The following is a 14,624-nucleotide window of genomic DNA, read 5'->3' on the forward strand; positions in this document are numbered from 1 at the left end:
AGCAAATTTTAAAGCTATATGTGTACACTCTAAACATAAGCCCTTTCTGATTGCTACAGTAATGTATTCTCCATCTGCATATTACAGGGACCAGCTGAAACACTATTAATTGCCACAGAGAAGGAGCTCATTTGAAAGATTGCTTGTTCCGTTTGCAGTGGCTTCAAGTACATCCGTGCTGCAGTTGCATCAGTGATCTCACTTAAAACTTGCCATAGCAGTATAGCTATGATACTGCTCAACACAGACTGATTGTCTCTGGTTATCTGCATGGTATTAAGGTGTGTAGGAGGGAAACACTGGGAATCATTCCTCCCAAGCCCCTCGTTGCTGCTTGCTGTGTCTTAGTCACCAGTACTGAGCTACAAACATACACTTCATTTAGATTTTTGCACCACCTGTGTTTCCCATGTGTCATTTCATATATGGTGGAACATATTTCAGGTAAGTTTCAGACTGACACATTTTCAAGCTGAAACATGGCAGTCAGTCACTTAAGGGAGGAAGTTGTTGTTTACTACCCAGCAAAATACAGGAGGTCTACTCTAACAAGTATAGCTAAGGAAATGAAACAAATTGTTTTAATTTAATAATTCAGATTGTTTTCTGGATCAGAAATTAATAGAATTATTTTTGGAGGGAAATATGGAAACTATATGGACCCTCACAAGTCTTCAACGGGGAGATCTACTGTAACAGCTAAAATTTTTCACCAAGACCCAGGAATGATCTAAATTAATCTGAAAAGGTGAAAGACACCCCAATTCTGTGGTGGAAATATGGCTGGTGTGTTATTTGATGGAGGCTTTGAAATGGTTCTGTCATGTTTTTTGTGTGTGTGTGTGTGTTTTAAAATATGGCATCTTATTGGAATAACTTTTTACAAAAATTTTAGCAATTTCAATTATATAGTATTGTATAGCGTTAGGGATAGGATAGTACTAGGTATAGCACTATTTTTAAATAGCTTCCTGAATTAGATCCAGAAGTTTTCTACAGCACAATCTATATCAGTAACAGCTTTTTGTGCTGCAATTTTGTTGTTTTTTCTGATATTCAGCCTGACTAGTAGCAGTGCTATGCCATTGACCGTGACAGTTACTGATCCTTAGATTTAGATGCCATAATAAAACTCTATTTAATCTGAAATTCAGCAGCTAGTTCATAAACACATCATTTAAATACAACATCTTTACAACTTTATTTCTAGAGAAGCCTGTTTCCTTTACCATAACTGTATACCACTTTCCAGAAATCAGTCCTGTATGACTACATGAACTTACAAATCTATCTCTCAGTGATTTTCAGCTAATGAAATGTCAGGGTTGTGCTCTGCTTGCAAATGAAGCAGTTGAATGAAGTTACAGTCAACCTCCCACCAAATGTTAGTATTTTTATTTTATTCAGTCTGATAGCAAGATAACATATGCTGCCACTGATTTTGTTACTCCCTCCTATTTTCCATTTTCTTCAGAGAGTGTTCAGAATTTTACCAGTCCTCCCTGGGTTTTTTTTTGAAAGATTATGAGCTGCTTCACTGTAACATGAAAATGCTTGTTGATCAACAAAATAATCTCCTGATCCTACTTCCCAGTTGCAGAATCCAACCTATGTAGAAGTTTTGGCATAGTAAATACTGTTCTTCAAAAATGCTCAGAGAGAGAAGTGTATTTGTTATGGAGTGTTAGAAAAAAACACAATTGTTTAAAATACTCAAGCTAGAATGACTCCTCCTAAAACCTTTTCCTTTTAGAATAATTTGAAAAGGATTTCCTCTGTAGTGGTTGACAAGGGACCTCAGAAATGCTGATATTGTGAGACATCTTCAGGCAAAAACACTGTTACAATTACTAGCGTAATTCATCAAGCTGTCACATCACCCTCAGCCAAATTCAATGTGATTTCTCTTTAGCACCTTGAAAATATGTACTTTCTTCACTCACTACATACTCAGCACAAAAATAGCATAATTCCCAGCATCCTTTGGCTAATGGCAACTTCTAGTTGGTTTTTTACTTCTACATTCTCATGGGATTCCTTGCAAGACAGTCAATAACATGACAAATGAAGATGGGAACTGTCTACTACAGGGATGTCAAACTCATTTTCAATGGGGCCATGTCAGCCTCGTGGTTGCCTTCAAAGGGCCAGATGTAATTTTAGGACTATATAAATATAGGAAGGCAACCATGAGGCTGACATGGCCCCCACTGAAAACGAGTTTGACATCCCTGGTCTACTATTTGTGTGTTAATTAGACCAAGAATTAAAGAGTCTTTTTCCATTTTTCAGAGGTGACATCTTGGGTTTCCTTCTAATTTAAATATAGACAAAAAGATACCAAAACGTTGCATTTTCTCTTAGGCAAACCCAAATGTTTACTTTTTAACACTTAGTAACAGTTGAGCACTTTCCTTTTCTATTCTCTGATGAAATAAAAAACAAATAAAAATATCCAAAAGCTTCATAAACCATAATAAATCTTGAAGCCACAGTGTGGGATAAAGAACTGGAAACTTCTCAGAATACTGTAGCAAACTTTTTAACATGAAGTTTATTGCCTAATTTTATTTGTATCATTTTCCCCATGAAATCTTTTGAAGAAACCTCTTGGGAGAGCATAAATGGCTACTAGAAAAGGTCAAGTGCGAAGTAACTTAAAATTTGCCAAACTATGTCCTTGTGATATGGGCCTTGTTCTCTCAATTACAGATTAACTTATACCAACACACAAACCCCAAACATACCAGGAAACTTCTGTAGCTCATAGTTAAAACTGAAGGTAATATGCAGGTGCTGTTATGTAAATATACTTCAGTGTCTGTACTAATTCTTATATACTGCATGTTACAATACTAGAAGTCTGAGCATTTATTAAGATGCCTTTTTTTTTTTTTTCATTTCTCTAAAGAAATACACTTTTCCCAGTAAAATAACTTTGTTATGAGTCAGAGAGTTTTTTCTACTAGTTCATAGTGGTGTTCCTTTCCTCTTTCCCAATTTAGTGCAGTTCAGAGGTCAATCTGTGATTCATCTATATGAAATACAAAAGACCAGACAGTAGACTGGGATACTATATTTTGCTGAGAGTTTCTCAACTATCTCTTACGTTACTCATTAATGTTAATGGGGTTTTTCTGCTCTCCGGCTGTAAGTATGGACAATCAGGACACTAATAAAACTTAATTTAATGAGATCTGTGATCTGTAAGGCTTAGAAATAATCTGAATTACTCTGAGTCACGCAAACTGGTTTTATTTTGAGTGACAGCCTCACCTGGGCACGGTGTGCAGTTCTGGGCACCACAGTATAAAAGGGATATTAAGCTACTAGAGAGCGTCCAGAAGAGAGCTACAAAGTTGGTGAAGGGTTTGGAGGTGACGCTGTATGAGGAGCAGCTGAAGTCACTGGGTTTGTTCAGCCTGGAAGAGACTGAGGGGAGACCTCGTGGTGGCTACAGATTCCTCACAAGGGGAGCAGGAGGGGCAGGCACCGAACTCTTCTCTTTGGTGACCAATGACAGAACCCGAGGGAATGGCAGGAAGATGTGCCAGGGGAGGTTTAGGTCGGACATTAGGAAAAGGTTCTTCACCCAGAGGGTGGTGGAGCACTGGAACAGGCTCCCTGTGGAGGCAGACACAGCCCCAAGCCTGACAGTGTTCAAGATGCCATAGAACAATGGTCTCAGACACACGGTGTGAATTTTGGGCTTGTCCTGTGCAGGGCAGGAGTTGGACTTGATGTTCCTTGTGGGTCCCTTCCAACTCAGAGCATTCTGTGATTCTGTTATATGATTCTCTGACTTTTACAACAGACACGTTATTCACCTTACATCTTAAGGAACAGTTCTGCCTTTTGGACAATGCAATTTTATAGAACTTTTGGATAATACATTTTCATAGAACTTTAAAGTTAATAATACCAAAAATTTCTTTGTCACAGTGCTCAAAAATGTGCTTTTCACTGCTCTTAAATGCTGCTGCAACCACTGGAAGACCCGTAAACAAGGAGTTCTTTCCTGATGTCAGAAAATGGCATGAGAGGAAAGGAACTGTGTGCATTGGTACTTGCCTCTTCTTTCAAATAATAGTCTTAGATCTCTGGCATGTAATTGAAGAATTGCAAAGCATTTTTAAACCTTGGGAATTTTTCTGGAAAGTTCTGGAAAGTGATACAATGAAAGAGTATATGAAGGGGGACAGTTGAATAGGGTTTTGGATAATCTTCAGATTATCCAACTTAATTTAAAAGTTTAAAAGGCAAGCTGTGAAAACTCCAGACATCACTTAGAGGATTTAGAACTGCAATCCTTATACAGCTGTCTCTAATGCCCTAGAATTCGTTGTAAGATCTGTTTGGTTTAAGTTAATATACCCCAGCATGTCATTTAAGTAGTACAGAAACTGGCAGTTGAAAGTCTCATTTTTATTCCTCAAATGGTGTTTACAGATTACATGTAGATTATTTTATTCTCTCTTCATCAGTTGTTCCACCTCTAACATAGATGCATAATTTCCCAAACATTCCTGAAATGTTCATTAACTTGCTGAAATAAAATAATTGCTAAAGTAATTAATAGGTTATATTTAAATATAGTCTTCTTATGCTGTTTTCATATTTAAAGTTTCTCATGTGGCTTTAATATGTTAAAGAGGAATTTAGCAGACTGTCTTATACACATTGAACAAGTAAAATAGGAAATCTTTATATATAGCAGTCAACAGCTACAATATAGTTTGAATTTGGCAAAGATCTGTAATGACTGTTTTGAGGACTTGATTGTAATGTACCCTACATTTTGATAAGTAATTCAGATAATAACAACTGTATTGTTTAAAAGGAACTGGTTTTCTTACATCAAAAGTAAGGTTCTTAGTTTTAGTCACAAGATAACTTAGCAGATGATTTTTCTTCCACATTAGATCAGTGTATTTGAAAAAAATTTATTTGACCCATAGGAAATATCAAGTGATAGTGACGACAAAGTGAAAAGTTCTTTAGGTTTTTTTTTCCTACCAGAAATTCAGTCTCCACTTGAGTATTCATCTGGATGAAGCAAATAGTATTTTAAAGCAATGAAATTCATGATGGCAATTGAGTTTCTCAAAACTGATCAAATTTTGGAGAGTGAAGGTACTAGGGTCAGAAAGTGATCTGGTGAGAGCTGTAGGAGCCAGCTCTGTCCTACTGACCATGCTGGAAGGTGTTCTGGCTGCAGGGCTGTCCCGTCTGTGGGGAGAGGAGGTAAGGGGATGTCAGCAGTGGAAACTTCAGCCACGAGGAATGTGTAGAGGGGACAGTAGACAGGAAGGTTGGGGGAGCAGCTCAGCAGCTGTGGCTGAGCTGTGTGGACACAACTGGGTACCTACCTCATGTCACCTTCTCATCATAGTTACCACTGTCGTTCTGTGCCTCTCTGGAGACTAACTCCTATCTTAAAGGAAACCTGGAAATCACCGTTGTCCCACCAGGGATGCAGGACTGGCAGAAGAAACTGGGATGGTTCCCACACTGCACTCCAGCAGAGCTAATGGCACTGGGTAGGATGCCTCAATAAGGATGTCGCTGGCATCATCATCAGAGCTTCCAGTGCCTGAGCCAGTTCAAGTACCTCCGCTCAGTTGTTGTTGTTGTTCCTATTTGTTTTGAAAAACTGGTGTCTAAAAATACTAGTAGTGATTTTCCTCAAATATGGTCTCTTTAGTTTGGAGAAGAGGAGACTAAGGGGGGACCTCATTAATGTTTATAAATATATAAAGGGTGAGTGCCATGAGGATGGAGCCAGGCTCTTCTCGGTGGCAAACAATGATAGGACAAGGGGTAATGGGATCAAGCTGGAGCACAAGAGGTTCTGCTTAAATTTGAGAAAAAAACTTCTTCTCAGTGAGGGTGACAGAGCACTGGAACCGGCTGCCCAGGGAGGTTGTGGAGTCTCCTTCTCTGGAGACGTTCAAAACCCGCCTGGACATGTTCCTGTGCAACCTCACCTAGGCGTTCCTGCTCCAGCAGGGGGATTGAACTAGATGATCTTTTGAGGTCCCTTCCAATCCCAAACATACTGTGATACTGTGATACTGTGATTTGCATTACAACAACAATCAGATGTAGAAGCTAGTGCTTTTATCAAATACCTTCAAGATAGTTATTCACTCTTCTTCAAATTATTACCTACATCCATTCAATTAAAGGCAAGCTGGGACCCTTGCATTCAGTAAATGATGCTACTCAATTATTTTCTCAATTGCTTAGATCTATTTTTTCTCTAGTGAAGTCATTCTTTTTCAAGAAATCATTGATGTCAGTTAAAAAGCTGATCAACACAGTGTGCTAGGGTATAAGGTGTCTAAGCACTAGAAGAGATATGGAAATTAGAATTACATTGACACAATAACCAGTACATATGGAGAATGGGACTAAGATTTAAAGAATTGCACCTTTCACCAAGAGTACTTTTCAGCTCTACCCCAGGGCACAGCAGCAGGAAGAGACCTGAGACATTTCTGGTCAGCCTCTCTTCTTTAATTCCACTTTGCTGGTGGCTCACACAGGCTTGCCGTGGATGTGCAGTCCCGCAGCAACCTGCACAGGCACTCACAGGCATCTCCACAGGCAGCAAAGGAACCAACACGGCTGTTTCACAAGGGACATGGCCCTGCCGAGTTCTTCTGTCAGAATGGGAAGGCAATGTTTTTAAGTGTTGTAGATTTATCCCTGCTTGAAGCAAATGGCATTTTACACTGGCATATACTCTCAGGTGCTTTCTTTACCTTGAAAAAGAAGCCTATTCAGCATCTCTCTGACAAGCGCCTGCAAGCTTGCAGGAGCCGACAAATTTCTTTCTGTTAATGCACAGAGCATATCATAATTGCTTAATGCTGTTATCTTGACTTTGTAATAGCGTCCCCTCCAGGAACAAAAGAATGCCTGGCTGACAGCTAAGCTTGCACTACATCTGATACCTGAGTATTGCTTGTAGTGGGCAAAATCCATTCTGCTGAGGAATGCATTAATCTTATGAAGGAATTTTTTGCTGGAATTAGGGTGATACACTGCACCCTATCCTCAGACAGAAAAAATAAATATTTTCACCTTCTATTTTCTACCTTTTCTAAATGGGAAATGGCAGAGTTGCATTACATTTCCACTTTATTCTGAAGGGAGCAGAGAGGGGACACGGAGGGAGAATGGGACATGATGAGGTTGACAGACAACGAGCTTTTGTGTTCAGACATGGATCTGTCCTCTTTCTTGCTTCCCCCAACAGGAATTATGTAGTAAGGTGTTAATAACAGGGTTCGGGCACTGTCCTCTATTCCCAGTGTGACGCCTTTACCAACAGTGGTGCTTGCACAGCTCTTTCTGCTCTGATTTTGTGGCTTTTTAATGGTTTGTATAGCACTTACACACCAAAAGCATTTCTGTAACTTCTGAGTTGGCTGTTTCCAGTCCTTCCTTAAGACTCACCTATAGCTGTTAAGTTTTTTTTTTTTAATTTACTGTTTATGTAATTGTCATAGTAATGTATCCAATCAGATAAAAAGCCAAATTAAACATGAACCAAATCACAGTATTGTGGAGACATGTACAAACATGTGTGCACGTGTGTGCGAGTTCCCATTGGAGCTTCTCCACATCTCCGAGGGCTGCAGGTTTAGGACTCCTCTTAGTACTAAAAATTGTGCTACATTTCTATAATGCTATAATTACTTTAGCTTTCTCCAAATGAAAGTAATTTAGGGAGATTTCCTTATGCACACACTTGCTCTAGGCTTCTTGCCTAGCCCATTACTCCCTTCTCCTCCCACCCTCATCCTCTGGCTTCCCTTTACTACCCTCCCTGGTTCCCTCTGGCTCCAGCTCACATATAAATTTGCAGCAGGCAGATTTTATCTCAACTATATTCAGGTCAGGCTGCATTCTGTTCCTGCTGCTGTATTCAGAGTCTTGCTCTGGATCTAGCCACTCGTCCATCCACTTACCCATGTTTCAATGCCTCACAGGCTCACAGTTGCCCTGAGTCTGGGTGCCCAAAGCTGTGGTGTGATCTGTAAAGCTTGGCAGAGCTCTGCAGATCGGCCGTCGCCAGGCTCTTAGCATGAACACATTGTATGTCCTTCCTCCTTTCTTCCAGAGCTCAACTGGAAATTATTAGAAATTACTTTGTTTTGAAAAGCAAGTAGAAATCATTATCAACTGCTAGGATAATTTCCTTTTCATGAGAATGAAACAGGTGGGTTGCCTTCATTCAGAATATCAAGTTCTTGTTGTGAAGTTGGGTAAGTGCCTCTGGATGGGGAGAAAAAGGTGAAGAGCCAAAGAGACTGAGAGTGGAGTGGAGTGGAGTGGAGTGGAGTGGAGTGGAGTGGAGTGGAGTGGAGTGGAGTGGAGTGGAGTGGAGTGGAGTGGAGTGGAAGAAGCCATGTGAAGCACAGATGTGGGACACAAAGTGGTGGTGACAAAGCAATGGCATTGATAAGCTAGAAAGCTGGCTGACATCAGGTACCTGTGGATCAAGCAAGGATGTCCTTCTCCTGTGGTGCCAGCTTGGAGCAATGTGCATCTTGGGAAACCGCACTTAATCAGCTGTCCATGGAAGGTACCAGTTTTTCTTGTTTCTTTGTCTTGTTCTTACTGCCTGACCATGAGACAAAGAAATGAGCGAATATATCTTTACCTCACCTGTCTGCTCCTTCTTAATTATGGTGGATTAACTTCCGCTCGCTAACAAGCTCAGATCTCCTGTGAAAATGCACAGCAACTGTACCAGCTGAGCCTGTGAAAATTTTACTTCAGCCTCTGCTGTTTTCACAGATCTCAAACTGAGGGCGTCAGGTTTTGTACTGGCACATTTCCATCTTCTTGGACTTCCAGTCCCAAGAGTTCAGTATCACGGTTAAAGCTAGCAACACGTTGCTCTCCCCCTCTGCGTGCAAGGGAAATCTGATGTACAGGATTGCGTGATCAGTGCCACCCTTACAGTGACCTTTTGAGTTTGAGCAGCTGACAGAAAGTCCCCTGCTCTAACCACCACCCTCCCTGCTTTGTTATTTAGTTGGTTTAAAAACACATTAACCAGCCTTTTAAGGCAAATATTTCAATTTATCATAGATTTTGTAAGACAAAAGGACAAGGATGTCCTGCTTAAACACCTGCAATCTCAATCTAGCCTTCACCTTTATTGTCTAGACTGCTGCCTGATTCAAACTTCTGTTAGTAGTGAACTGGAGGCAAGGATGAATTTTTTCTAGTTTTCAGATGGACTCATCCACAAAAAGCCTGAGTATAATTAAAAAAAAAAAAAAAAAAAAAAAATTAGGAATTTCTTGTGCCAGTATTCAGCTCCTGTGCCAGTATTCAGATGTTTGATGATGAGCATGCTCAAATACAGCCTTTTGTAACTATCCACAAAAGGAGATTCTGCAGATGAGTACCATCAGCTTGTCAGCTGCTGAGACAAACTGCTTTTAAAGGTCACCTATCACCATTCCTTTTTTCCAGCTCTTCCTCTGACTTGCATCCAGCCAGCAGCCCAGCAGTAATTATAAGCAGGTTGCTTGTGATTTAGAAATCTTGGACAACTCATCACTGTGCCTGTGAAGTTAAGTTCTGCTTTGCACAGACCGTGAACTGGAAACGTGTGGTTACATTACCAGATGCACAGATAAATGTTACACCCAGTAAATTCAATATATTCAGAATATTTCATCCTCACTGTACATCTGTTGATGTGTCAGACTATGTGTTCTCTATGCATTTCAATGCTGTCAGATGTGTGAACATGGCAAAGCTCACTGTTATATTTGAGCTACCAGCAATATTTAAAGTATTTATTTTTCCCAGTTTGCAGGGGGAGTATAAGGGGAAAGAGAAGTGCAGATTTTTAGGGCAAAAGAACCTTTATTGTTTTTTTCTTTCCTCAATTTAAATCAGTTTCAATCAGTAAGTGATAGTGTGTGTATCCAGGGATGGAAGAAGCATTACGTGTTTTAGAGGATTCAGTACCTCAGTAGATTTCAACATAGAGATAGTGATGAACAACACCAAGATTACTTAGTGCAGAAGTTTCCACATTTCACGTATGTTCTTGGAGTACCCGAGGCTTCTCAAATAATGCAAGTTTTCCAGATTTCTGTGAAGAACTCTTCAGGTGTGAAATGAGTGTCTTGACAACAACTGTCTTTTCCTTCTCACCTCAGGCTACCAATCCACATCACCCAGAGGCCTGAAGCAACCATTTTATGCTTAACATCTCAAAGAAAAACATTTGTTCTAAGTGCCTGAATACTGCAACATGAAAAGATCTGAAATCATTAGCATTACTTCCATCAGACAAAAGCAAAATAAAACAGAAATGGGGAAAAAAAAAAAAGGAAGTGGTAAATGTAACAATAGATTAAAAGATATAACTGATGATAATACTTGGAATAAAACAAGAAAGAAGAGAAAGAAGGAAACAACTGAAATGTGAATAAAGATGATATGGAAGAACAGTGGTTAATAAGGAGGATGGGGAGAAAACACTGAATGGGAAACCATAATAGATAGATGGTGACCTGTAGCAGACAATCAGCATCAAATACTTGAACAGAAAACTCTTGAGACATGGTGGCCAACCTGTGGTAAAACACCATGAGCTTTATGCCAGATAAGCATCAAATTCTGCTTAAAATCCACACTTCTTAAGCTGACTTACCAAAAACCTCTGCACATTTCACAGAGAGCATATTCTCTAATTCCTCAGGTCTTGGAGTTCTTTTTTCTAATATTAATACTCTGGTGACCTTGTCTTATTCAAACTGCAAATGATTCAACACCTTAGGACAGCAAAGATTTGGCTTTTCTGCTCTAATAGTTTAACATATATGTATGTTGTGACTAAAACTTTACACAATAATCTTAAATTCTGTTAGAGGTTGATTTTTATATGGTTATTTTTTATAAATTTATATATATATATATATAAGCTAAACAAAAAATGTATGGACAATACCAAGCAGACTGTAGAATCCTCCTAGACTGTGTGTGTGCTTCAGCATACTAAAGACTGCAGGTTCTTTATCAATTCAAATACCATTTTTCACCTTCCAGTGAAATATTGTCTGAATATTCTTCCATTCTGGAGATTTTACAGTTCATGCATTTCTGTATATATTAATTAAATATCTAATTTTCTAGTTGGGTCTCTGATTTTGATCTGATGTTTTGCTAGCTTATTCAATATTACCCTTTTGATTGGAAAGAATAAATTCATTCCTTTAGGAAAGAAAATCTTATTTTAATTACCTAATTTTCTTCTCTTTGGTATCTCACCATAATTAATTCTTTATCCCTTTTCACCCTTCGTGCATTGTTTTAGAAATTGAAAGGGCATTCATCCAAGAAAAAAATAAAATCTCAAATAAGCAGGAAATAAATCTCTTTGTGACACAGAGTTGTGGCATTTATTGTCAAGAGACTTCAGGCACTCCAAATTAAGAGAAGTACCAAATTATTATTAGATTATGCTCAGTCTTCATACTGTGGTGTACCAAGAAGAGGCGTTTCTGTTCTCTGAATTTTATCTGAGCAGTCGGGAAGTGGTTAGAAAAATGTTTGTATTTCCAGGGTTGTTATTTTATTGCCTCCCCCATTGCTTCTGTTACTGGGAAATAGCTTCACTTCATCTGCTTCATGTCTTGTTGTTTGGGTTTTGGGTTTTTTTGTGAAATATCTGTAGTGAAAGCTTCTTGTATTTGCACAAAACCATGCATTGCTGTAGAATAGTTGATCACAAGGCCTGGTTTTGAGTCCTGGCAAATGCTGCTCTTGTGTTACACTCTGAGACATCACATCACTCCTCTTTTGCAGTGGTTCACAGCCTGAGCAGCATTTCACATATAAGTAGAGACTGTTTCCCAGGTTTATGCCCCCTATAAGTTCATCTGCTGGGGTTCACTTCTCTACTTCCCTGCCGTATAACTAGGGCATGTCCCGTACAACAATCTAATCCAAGACTCCCTGGCTTTACAACTTTGTTTTGCATAGGCAAAGCCTTTTCCTCAGGTGGTTTGGGGGCTTTTTAAGGTTTGGTGAAATATCCACAACATCAACCTGGTAAACTTGTTACAGAGGCAGCATATGTTCAGTTGGATGGAGACTGACCATGCTGCAGACTGTCCTGGCAGGATCTGAAGGCAGTTGTGCGGCATGTTTGTAAGTGTCAGCTGGAATGATGTTGTGGAAAATAAACTGGTCTGCTAGTTTGGGATTTGAGATCCAGACTTTCGGAAACTGTTTAAAATAGCATCATGCCATCTGTCTTTGTGTCACTGCAAAACCTGCAGTAGCAACAAGACAATGGCTGCAGTAGCCTGTGGAGTCACCACCACAGCTTTGCAAGCCTCCTGCTGTTCCCAGTATGTTCTACATTGTCAGTGTCTTAAATTTTACCTAAATAGGATATTTAAAGAGTTATTTTTAATGAGTTCTTTGATATTGCAGAACTCAGTTATTTTTTAAACTTCTAACCAGGAGGAACATTCCTTTTCTGTTCTTTTCGGCATATTGCATAGGTAGGGATTCCTGGAGTTCAGTTTTTCTGACTCAAGACAGCAAAGACATAAAGCAAACTTATGTCATACTGCCAAATGTCTCTCTCTTTATGAGCTATACATACACATTTTAGATACTCTTCTGCTGGCTTTTTTATCTTTTTTTGTAGATACAACCTGGTTTACATAGTACCCTGGGGAAACATCAGGTTTGAAACAATTCTTGGTTTACAGGAGCAAACAACATGCTGGAGAGACCAATGACCCAGACTGATGGAGTTTGCAATAAGGACATGGATTTCTGAAACAATTTAACAAAATTATTTGATTTAGCTATTCAAGGCTATGTAAGAATATTTATTATTTCTATGCTGTTCTTCGTGTTGAGATAATGTTTAGTAATTTCACCCCAATGCAAAATGCTCTTATGATGATTCTGAGCTAAACACGTCTGAATATGTTGCAAATAGCAATCCTTGCTTCAGTCAGGATTGCTTTGGCCTTGCATTTTGTTTCCCTTCAAATTTGGTCCCTAAATATCAGGCTTATATGCTGTCAAAATTGAGTTGACCTTATATCAAAACCATAGGAGTTTAAATTTTACCATTTTATTTTTTCTTCCCTTTTAATACCTGGCCCTAATGCAGACTATGTTGGCTCACAATTGAGCCAAACCGTTTTACAATTTAACTGAAGCCTTTAGAGTCATTTTCAAGGTTCAGTTCAAGGGAAGTAATGGAAATCCTTGACAACACTGATGTTTCAGAGTAGCCTGTGCCTGAAAGGATTGTACTTGTTTTGTTCCTGGCTGTCAAGTTGTGATGGTAGCAATTTTGACAAACTGAAAACAAATTGCATCGTGTTTTGGAGATCTATTATTCTAAAAGTAGCTTGCTGTGTTTTAATGATCATAGCGCTGCTGTGAAGCTCACCTGAATTCTTTTACAGTCAATTTAAATTCATGTAGGCAGTAAATAAATTATGTTGGATGGGAAGAACAGATAGACAATATTGTGATATTTAAAAAACAGACAAACAATTCAGTGAGGAACAGTAGAGTTCAGAAGTGAACCTAGCTAATGGCTGATAGACTTTGGTGACTATGATCTTCTAAAGGAAGAGAGAATGCAGAAGTACTTTCAGGTCGTGGCTCTGGACAGTTTTAAATATTAAAATCCTTTTTAAAGAGAGCAGCAAAGCTGTGGTTTAAGTTGCTTGAGCAGTGTTGACCTTTGCAAACAGGCTCCACTCCTTGGATAGATGATTAGGCATGTTCTTCCATCAGGACGGATGAATTCCCCAAGACTCAGCATTCTGCTACTGTGCTTGAGATGCCAGGAAGCAAGATATTTACCTCTGAGGCACTGTTACAGCACAGAGGCAAAGAACAGCAAAAAAGATGTAGTGTTAAAGGGGTGTACTGGTTTATTTTTGCCTTGAAAGTTATTATCGGGGAATTAAAAATAGGAATTTTGTGTTTGTAATGAGTATTGCATTAGTCTGTTTCCTATAACAGATAACGGCTGCTGTTTTCCTTTTATCTGTTATCTGACATAATAATAACCCATATGAGGGAAACACATAGTGCTTGTGAAGACAAAATTACAGTGACTGATTGTCTAGAATTCAGTGGTTTGCAGAACAGCAACTGAAGCAGGTGCTGTAGTGAGGGAACAAATGGCTTCTTAGTAGGTGACAACAAGCTGACTTTCCATTCTTGCGGCAGACTTCTAGAAGCTCATTTCAGGGAGTAATTAGTGTCATTCAGATCATCATATCTCAGTAATTAAGATTTGAATTTCCTTCTTGATTTGTCTTTGCTGTAAATGACAATATTGTTAGCTGGGTAAAATATGTCGTAACTCTCATGAAGTATCTGTTGTATTTGCTTACATTCATAATCGTTATTTTCAGTTATAGCTGATCAGATGATAAATAACACATTGGCTTTCAGCCATGACAGTAATTCACTTTTAGAGTCCTGATAAGTGTACAAAAAGCTCAAACCGAGGTGTCCTATTTGTATATTTTGAAAGAAAATTGGATCTACATTGTAAAGGTTACTGGTCTAGAAATGAGCCATAAAATTTAAAA

General features: G+C 38.9%; 1 protein-coding gene across 4 annotated transcripts in view; it reads left to right on the top strand.

Moving 5' to 3' along the window:
* The window catches only part of CNTNAP2 (contactin associated protein 2), a 1,147,495-nt gene that overhangs the window by 1,084,243 nt on the left and 48,628 nt on the right, over positions 1–14,624 (top strand). Inside the window, exon 22 of one of the 4 annotated variants that reach the window (XM_065052119.1) lies at positions 88–1,596. The exons of the other annotated variants lie outside the window; for them this stretch is intronic. Within the exon in view, the coding sequence (XP_064908191.1) occupies positions 88–98 (11 nt within the window). The 3' untranslated portion in view covers positions 99–1,596. Of the gene's footprint in view, positions 1–87; positions 1,597–14,624 lie in introns of those variants that run through there. 4 annotated transcript variants of the gene reach the window in all.

Source organism: Columba livia, chromosome 2, assembly GCF_036013475.1.
Source record: "Columba livia isolate bColLiv1 breed racing homer chromosome 2, bColLiv1.pat.W.v2, whole genome shotgun sequence".
Lineage (NCBI taxonomy): Eukaryota > Metazoa > Chordata > Aves > Columbiformes > Columbidae > Columba > Columba livia.